Below are 9,763 nucleotides of genomic sequence, written 5' to 3' on the forward strand. Positions count from 1 at the left end.
AAGCTTTCAAATTAATATTAGACTTTGTAGCTCTAAGACCTGTCTGTTTTTGTGGTATGCTTTGGTGATACTTTATTTCTGTGTGTGTGTGTGTGTGTGTGACTAGAAATTGATATTATTATTATAGCTCGTTAAAAGTTGATTCACGAAAGCTGTCGCAGAGTTTAGTGAAAGTATGGGATTTTTGACAGATCAGTACAAATCTCGCACTTAAATCATAATAATTTTATTCATAAAACCACAAAACATGTAGCATTTTATTATGTAGCATTTTTTTATAGCTCCAAGGAATAGAAGCTACCTATTAGAATTTTATTGTATGGATATGGAACCCTCTTGGTTCTACAGAAAGAGGTAGGCTTTCTGTAGAATAAATTACAAAAATCGATATGATGAAAAACACAGCGCATAAGATAACATCATAATTTTGCACTTTATTAATGTAATAACTTCATAACATTTACCTACACCAGGAAAATGGGTCATGTTTTCAATAACTCGATAGTATTCCGATTGTATTGAATGTATCGTGTTCCATTTTATCTATTTGCTTCGGTCCGTCCGGTCAGCGGGAGAATTTCAATGAGAATATGCCTTTATACAACGTAGTGCTATTTCAATGTGGACTTGTTATTTGATTGGGTAAAAATGCTTGGAATATTGTGGCTGAAGGAAACAACTATTTTACTTATTTTATAGGGTAAACATATTCCAATTGTCATTAAAACAAAAACATATACCGGGTGTCTCTTGTAACACGAACAAGTAATAGGGTATTTGACTGTATTAAAAATGACTGTTTTACACCATGCATTAAATAAAGCACCAGAAGATTAATAGAGAAACGTAGACAGCAGTTATTTTTAGACACAATTTCTATTTTAAAACCCGTATAAAACTATAAAGAGTGGGTAATTTGATTGTGACGTCACATGCTAGTGTTTCATATAAATTCCATAGTAGCAAAATCGTTTTGACAGTTCGAATAAAGAAACTGATTTGACTAGTAGTCAAATACCCTATTAAAACATAGATTGTACACTTACATCTCAGACTAAGAATTAAATATTATTTTTAATATACTCTATACTTATATCATCAGTGTCATTGACGTTGCATGTCACGGTATAAACCTACCAAAATCCGCTGTACTATGCGTCTTATAATAAATTTTAAAGTGTACTTACTACTATGTTGAATTAAAATGCTCTATTCTATTCTATTCTATTCTATTCTATTCTATTCTACTAATAATTAAAACAAAAGCTTTTTTAAAGTCGCTGAACAAATAATGGTCAGTTTGAGAAGTACAGCCTACAGTTTAGTTTTTGCTCGTGTTACAGGCCACTCCCGGTATTTTGATTCCTTTAACTCTCCAAAATCTAGGGCGATCGTCCTCATAATTATCTGAACTCAAAAATTATATCTCGTGTAATAAATTTAAAATACTTTCCAACGTTTCGAACTCTTTAAAGCGTTCGGAGTCAACAGAGAACAATATATTCACCTCTGCCTATTCACCTCTGTCAAAAATGCCTCCGATAAAATAGTTTTGTTTTATAATTATCGCGTTGATAGACAATATTGTGAACCGTCTTGCTACCAAATATCATGAATTGGTTAATTAACCCTTTAAAGAACACAATCCGCTTGGTCGATAAGACACTCATATTCCGTGGGCTGTCAACCTTACATTATTGACCATTGCAACATTGCAAATAAATAGGTAATAAATATTCCTTAAAGGTGAAGTCATTCAAAAATATCTTATCGCGCCATCGGCATCGCATCTCATTTATGAACCCGGTAACAAGCTGCAATAACTCCTGGTTATCTCAAATTAGCTTTAAGTACACTGTTTAAATATTTTTGAGTCGAAACGAAATCGGATTCGCAGAAATTGTTGTGTTTATACAAAACGACAAATGGCATCAGTCTAACACCTTAGGTATATAAAAAACGGTCATTAAAAAGTCTTAAAATGGCCGCATTTTAATGTTAACAATTCTCTATCTACTATCTTCTAAATTAACTATCTCTGAAATGGGTAACTTCACTTTTACGCTATTCCGTTTAATCTCTCAAATTGCTCGCAATTATGCAGCTCAGGTATCACTTTAAAATTCCCACTATATTGCGTTAACGCACCCACCTAATTAATATGCGAGACCACAGGTCTCATCAGCGTAAATCTATTTTATCGATAATTTTAATAAGGGACGACGTCAATGGTACAGAGCGGTGGTCGTAAACGTTGATGCACGCCCTAATGGAAAGATAACGATATCTTGGGTTTTAAATACGAGATCAACCTGTTTATCGGTGTGGTGTGAATTGAAGTTGCTTTCTAGATTCGTTGATATTGGAAGCTGATTTGGCTTTCTCGCGGCAGAATAAATTAATAATAAAAAAAAATTATGTCCTTATTTTAGGACCTTAAAAGGCCTGTATGGACGTAGAAATAAGTTTTTGATAAAGCGAAAACCTGACGGCCTACCGCGAACTTAGGCGTAATTAGAGTGACAGAAAAAGACGCCCGAAATTTAACAACTTCGGTGCTCACTGTAGGCCCTCTAACCGTCCAACACAACGATAATCAAATTATGATTGTATACAAGATTTTTGTTCACTAAAAACTAGTCATATTTATTGTATACCTATTATAGGTAACGTATGAATCTTATGACAATGTATGATCGATACAAATAAAGAAAATTTATAGTACGAAACATAAGACGAAATTTTGCTCGAAGAAAATCATTTCGTTTCCTTTGTAAGTCGCACGAATAAATTGATCAGCAATGCTCGCAACAAACTTATATGCAAATTTCTTCCAAAAAGCCTCCTCATAAAGCACGTCTCGCCTCACATCTTAATTGGCGGGATGCTGTGTAAACATTCCGTACACTGATGGTTTAATTAAAAATCGACAAGCGGCGAATTCATATGCAGATGTCGATTTAACACCCGGCGCGGTCGGGCAAGGGTTTCGCATGTTTTTAACGAGTAACAGTGTTACATTTTGCTTACAAAAGACCCAGGACCTTGTTAATTTTGTTTAAAATATGTAAACTTTAACTATAGTAATGTTACCTTATTTATTTCCGGTGCCACTTGTCACACACTGCTCTTAGACATATAGGTTTTTCATCTCTCATTCAATGACGGATACTAAAGAATAAAGATATCTGTGTCGTATAAATGAGTCTATTAATAATTAATGACTCACTTTTTATACATTACTCCCACTATTATAAATCTTCATCCGATTATAGTTTTTTAAGGCATAACGACAGGTCATTCTTAGGGATAGTTAGAGCGTCATTCATGACTCCTAGGAGGCTCAAGAACTCTACTTTGGCAGTCAATGTTTGGCCACACCGTTGCAGGTTTGCACTTTTCCAAAAATAAGGGTATTAAAATTATAACACACACCTTTACACATGCATAGCATTTTTTTATTATTTATTAGAGTAAATTAAACAACCAGCTAGGTACTAAAAAGATTAAAAAACTACGATGACTTTCATGCAGGCATGAGATCTAGTTTATGATATAAATGAATATTTTATTTTATTGTTTATTGCAATTAGCGTGAACAACGGTTCTTAACAAACGTTCTAATTTACTGCTATAAAGTGAACTGCAATCATACGGCTTTAGCAATAAACACGGCGTAGCCTGAACGATTCCAACATAAATAAAATTAATTAAATTATAGCTTGGAAATGGTTGTAACTGCAACTGAAATAAAACGTGATAGATCGGTGTTTAATTAACTTCCCTATTTGCTTTTTTAACACTCAAAAAATTGAATTATGAAAGTTTGTAATTACTTTGTTTACGAATATCACGCATTTTGTTCAAATAAAAACGTATTTTGTCAAAATAAAATGCCCGTAAGCAAATTACGGGCATTTTTCTCTTTTACTCCAATTAAGGCGTAATTATAGTGACAGAGCGGAGCCCACAATTTGCGAACTTCGGTGTTCGCGGTAGACACTGAAACTTAACGGAGCTTGCTTTGAAGTTAGGTATATTTGTGAAACCTTATCCCCTATGAACCACTAGAGAGAAATGAAAATCATTCACTTTGTATAGCATGAAACATAATCATAAAGTTCTTTTTTTTCCTTTTCTCCTGAGCGTGTAATGTCTGAGTGATTCCTTAGTTTAGATTATGCAATTAAACTTACACGATGTTTGCTTCTTAAAAAACCGAAACGCTTAGAAGATTTTATATTTTTCGGTCAATTTTGCTAGGTACAGTTAATTTGTAATGAAGCTCGTTTACTGAGTGAGTACGAACTGTTGATGAATAACATCGCTGAGGTATCAATAATGTATGAAAAATAAAAAGACAGTCGCAAGGAGAAGCGCTTGCTATTTATATTATTCAAGATCAATTTCAACCTGACTCAATTCACCGATGCTGTAAATTTTTCACAGTCGCGCACAATTTCAGAAATACAGCACAATCTAAGAAAGTACTCCGATAGAACTCCCCGGCGACTGGCAATCGGTACGTCAAAGCGGCAATTGCAATCTCGGAGCAATTTTTCAATATCGTCAAATTGAGAAACAACGGCTTGGAAAGTGCAAGGCCCGTGGGAGTCTAATGCAAAGTCGCGAGACTAAATGCGTATAGATTGGTTACTTTACTGAACATTGATTGCTAAGGGTATTTGTTGTGGCGAGGCGGAGGCTTGTTTGATCGCGGAGGTTTGTCAATGTGTACGTATGCAATGTATTCCCAGGTGAAAATGGTCCAAGAGTTACAGACTAACTGAACGGTAACTACTGTTGTGTCGAATATGTGTTGATTACTTAGGTACTTAACGATGAGGTAGGTACAATAATGAATATGTAGGTAAGTAGCCTCAAAGACTTCGATGACCTTAAAATAAGTAGTTTTTGTCATATTTAAAATATTAGCAACCGTAGTTTCTACAATTTGAGAAAAATAAGAACCTGCACTTATTGACTTCGAACTTCTGATCACTGTACTTCTAATTTTAGATTATTTTTCTTTCTTTTAATATAAATCTTCCTTTCCTTTAATTCTATCAATATTTTACTCGAAGTCAATTGTTGTTACATCGTGAACTTTAAGGATAACTCACGCTAGACCGGGCCGGGGCCGGGCCGTAGCTTCCGGCGCTTCGTTTTCTAAGGAAAGCACCAATAGTGATCACCGATCAGCCGTCATAGAAAATGACGTGACAGGCGCCAGACGCACGGGCCGGTCTAGCGTGAGTCATCCTTTAGTTGTTAACAAATAAAAAATAAAAACAAAGTTGTTTATGTTTATTGCTAATGAGTATGAAGGTTTGTATCAGTATGGTATCCTTATGTTTTCAGTCTATGAATAGGATAGGTTCCTTTGATATTTAGAGGTTTTTGTTTCAATTACTGAGTTTTCCTAAAATTCATAGCCTAACTAAGCGATTGTAAATACGGGAATACAGGAAGATTGCGAAGCGGTGTGAAAACGAAGTATTGAATTAAGTGACAGGTATTTTGAACATTCGGTTTTTAAGTAATTATATTGGGGCAAGTTTAAGACTGATTTGTGTACATGTAATGCCAGTAGGTTTATGTTTTTGGTATAATATAGGCATTTAAACATGTTTGGTGAAAAAAACAACTTCCTGTAGAAGTTAAATAAATCTTAGAAACATAATGTGCCAATAAGACAACTGAGCTTAGTTTTCCAGTTGAAAATTACCTTCTTTTCTTGAGAAAATTACCAGGAACACATAACTAGCACGCAATATAAAGCCGTATTCCTCGAACTGCCAGTCTATTAGCACTAGCAATAACGCGTGCGCTCGTCTGGCAGCGTCTTCCACTTAATATTCTTGCATTGCATCTTCTGCGACAACTAGGGAGCGAAGAAAAATTTAATAATACTTGGCGTTTTTTACCAATAAAGCAATAATGCTTTCTCGTACTGATGGCATCTGTGATTTATTTAACGTAAGTCTTTTGATGTCTGTTGAGAAATCCCCGAAGTAATTTTCCTTGGTAGTAATCAGGTTATGAATAAGCAATACTAGATAGAAGGAGCACAAATTTGTATGTTTTTTCTTGAACTTGATTCCTCAGGGAAGTAAAAAGGAGGTTATTTATAGTAAGATTTGATGTTATTTACATTTTTTAATCTTAATTATAATTAAGAGGGCACTGTCGATAAAAAAAACAATATAATGCGATTGCATTGCACGTTGTGAGTTCTAGATAATCTTTTTCGCGACATGATTTATAGCCATGTTTTGTTTAACAGGAAAAGTAGGTATAATTATACTAACCTGTTCTATTACCACATACTAGCAGTTTCCTGCATACATGCGATTCGTGTATATATCCTAGATAACGGACGTTATTTCACCTGCAATAATATATTACACGACTAACAGCTCAAAAGTATATGACAAGTTCTTAAAGGTACCGCTCGAATTCAGAATGCACCAGCATTGCTACTGAAGTAATGCGGCGCGACATTGCTGCCAACTTCGTTGTTGCCGCATATGTCAAAACTCCAGGAGAGAATATCGATTTTGACATTAGCGGCAGTAATATTGCGCTTCAATACTGGTGGCAGTAATGCTGGTGTGGTCTGAATTTGAACGATACCTTTGTATTCTGTAACTAAGGTACCTAGATTCCGATATTTTTGAGCCCTTCGTCTTGTTTTATATTTTGCAAGTGTGTACAAAGAAAACTTTTTATAATAACAAAAGTCCCAGCCTACCGAAGTATATAAAGTTCTGCCTGCAGTAAATAACCTCGTATCTACATTATGTATATCCCGAGCCGTCAGATGTGACTGGTTATGAAAAGTTTAATTAAACGCCTGCTGCCGGCGTCCGCCTTATAAATAATACTAGTTTGTTTGAGCCGCTGATCACTTACGCAATAGATGAATCGTAAAAAAACTCGCGTCGCGTCGCTTGCGTTTTTAGTAAATAGGTACAAACCCTCCCACATCACTTGCGTTCACTTTTACAACCTTACGTATGTACTGATCTAATTTACATAATATTTGTATGTAAGTATGAAAGTTAGTTTTTGCCCGCGTCAATGATGCAGCAGCAGGCGTACCGCTGCAATATGTAACGTTGCTGAGGTGGAATTCCGAATATCACCATAAAACGATTTGCCTTTACATGTTGGCGCTCCCACACTCATTTGGTGCATAAGTAGCATTGAAATTTTGTAATCTCAACTTAATGTTATTGATATAACTTGACACGAATAATAGATAGGTACAATAGGTACTATCGCTCGTGCTTATTTGAGCGCGCGTTATGTACTGCGAGTCGTGCGAAGTTCGTACCATATCAATAAGTAGAGTAATTGATCAGGAGGAGATCAACTTCCAAAGGTATCTCAATTCAAATATCTCGGAACGATGCTGACGGCCGATGGTGCCATTGAATCCGACGTCACTCACAGAGTCAACGCTGGCTGGCAAAGATGGAGAGCCCTCTCTGGTGTTCTTTGCGATACAAGAATGCCAATCAAAGTCAAGGGCAAAGTTTACAAAACAGCCGTGAGACCGGCAATGATGTACGGTGCTGAATGCTGGGCAATCAAAAAGGCGCACGAACAAAAATTACATGTGGCAGAGATGAAGATGCTGAGGTGGGCGGCTGGAGTAACAAGACTCGATAAAGTGAAAAATGAATACATCAGAGGTAGTTACAAAGTTGCGCCCATCACAGATAAAGTCACGGAAAGTAGGCTTCGCTGGTATGGCCACGTGATGAGACGCCCCGAAGACCACGTAGTTCGGCAAGCCTTGGCATTGCCGAACAGGGAAGCAAACAGAAAAGGAAGACCTAAAGCCACGTGGTGGTCTACTGTGACCCGCGACTTGGAACGAGCCCAACTTACCCCAAGGACAACTCAGGACAGACGGTCCTGGCGCATGAGAACGAGGAGAGCCGACCCCAAATAATGGGAACAGGGCAAAGAGAAAGAAGAAGAAGTAGAGTAATTGATATTTGTCAAGTACGAATAGGCCGCCCGCGCTTTTATAGGCCGTTGTCGAACTTGCAGCAGCTATTAGAGCGATTTTTGGCGTTCCATTTTAGTCCAAGTGAAAGAGCGCCTTTGTGTTGTGACAACAACTCTCGTAATAAACGCTTCATGATGCGGATTTTATGAGAAGTGGTCTATGGTTTGAGCACAGTAGTTAAGATTGCGAAGTTAAGGAAGAATGAAAAAGTTACATGTACCTACATTGATATGTCCTAGCCTCGTCTACAATGTTCTGTGTCCCAGTAGGCCTTCCTATACAAACACACCAAAAATACGTAATTAATAGTTTCCAGTGTGTTCTGAATTTAACGTTATGACATTACGATTAAATAGGTAATGATTGATGTTACTGGGTGTATAATATTGTGTTTGTGCAAGCGAATAAGCATATATAAGTATATTTTAGGGGTCTTTTGTGAAGAGATATAAATTATTATTTAATTTCCCGCGTTAGCAAGAACTTACTCATAATTAGCATACTGTTTCTTCCGAAGGGATTTTCAAAAAGTTTTATGACTTAAATCAATTTCATTAATAATACCTACCGGCAAAATCCCGATCTCACGCTACCTCAATTTTAAAAAAGATCAAAGGATCAAAATCTTCCCAAAGAGGAAATTAATGTGTTGCCGAAATATGCTTATGGAAATTATGTTTTTCAAACTCAAAGAAAATTTAAAAGCAATTAAGTTATAGATTGTGTAGTGCCGCTTTAAGGAAACTTCGGTAATTTTGTTATCGGTAATTTAATTTAATATTAAGCCGGTTTGAGTCTGTCGATAATAAAGACACATTGAATAAAATTAATTAAGGGCAAACTGGCTCAAAGACTAACCGTAACTTAACGAACTAAATTAAATCTGTTTGATGTTGCTTGCGAAGTTTATAAGTTGTTAATATTGTGGTTTGTTAGATCTTACATGGAATATTTAACTTAATGATAATTAAATTGATCATAAGTAACCTTGTTTGTAACAGAACGACATTGGACTAAATATTTAATTATGTTATTTGAGGCCTCTTTAGGGAATTAACTCGTAATTGATATAATTATTTTTATAGTATCCTTACAAAATTGTATCTGTAATTCTTATAGTAAGGTCGAATATTTCGTTTAAAATTTTAAATTAGGTAGGTAATCATTGTTTTTCACTCGTTGTAATTATTGATTGATTGATTGTAGATTAATTACTTTTTGTTGAAATTGTGATTTGAATTGTCGAAGTAACGCAGCCAATGTTGAATTTGGACGATTTGTGCAATATTACAATTTTCATGTTAAAATTAGTCAATGTTTTTATTAATATTATTACACTTTTGCTACTCAATCATTTTCTGTAACTTCTAATTTAAAGTCACAACTCATTGGCACTGTTCCTTTCAAATAAAGGTTCGAAGCATTTCTACCCTTTTTATGTTACGCGAGGAACAAAACGTTTACGTTATTAAATTTTCAATAGCAATTGTTTCACCCCAAAACTTTACTGAAACTCACATTTTTTATACGGTTTATGGTAGGCAGTGTTTGTTTCAGTATTCCTATGAATGCTAGCGTGTTTTATACACGCGAAATATGTACATATGTTTTTTTTTGTTTGACTTTTAAACATAAACAGAAACAATTAAGATTTATTTTTAAAACCGTCGTAATAGTTGGAAAATGCGTTTAACGGTATCGGTATTTCAAATATTATGAAGGTATAAAATAATCACGCTT

General features: G+C 35.4%; 1 protein-coding gene across 1 annotated transcript; it reads left to right on the forward strand.

The window, feature by feature from the left end:
* The first annotated feature begins 7,408 nt into the window (after positions 1 to 7,408).
* Positions 7,409 to 9,040, forward strand: LOC134744896 (uncharacterized). Its single transcript, XM_063678843.1, has 2 exons — positions 7,409 to 7,923; positions 9,025 to 9,040. Exons 1-2 carry the CDS (start codon positions 7,415 to 7,417, stop codon positions 9,038 to 9,040), a joined length of 525 nt encoding a protein of 174 aa, XP_063534913.1. The 5' UTR covers positions 7,409 to 7,414.
* The last annotated feature ends 723 nt before the right edge of the window (positions 9,041 to 9,763 follow it).

The sequence above is a fragment of the Cydia strobilella genome, chromosome 10, assembly GCF_947568885.1.
Source record: "Cydia strobilella chromosome 10, ilCydStro3.1, whole genome shotgun sequence".
NCBI classification, from domain to species: Eukaryota; Metazoa; Arthropoda; class Insecta; order Lepidoptera; family Tortricidae; genus Cydia; species Cydia strobilella.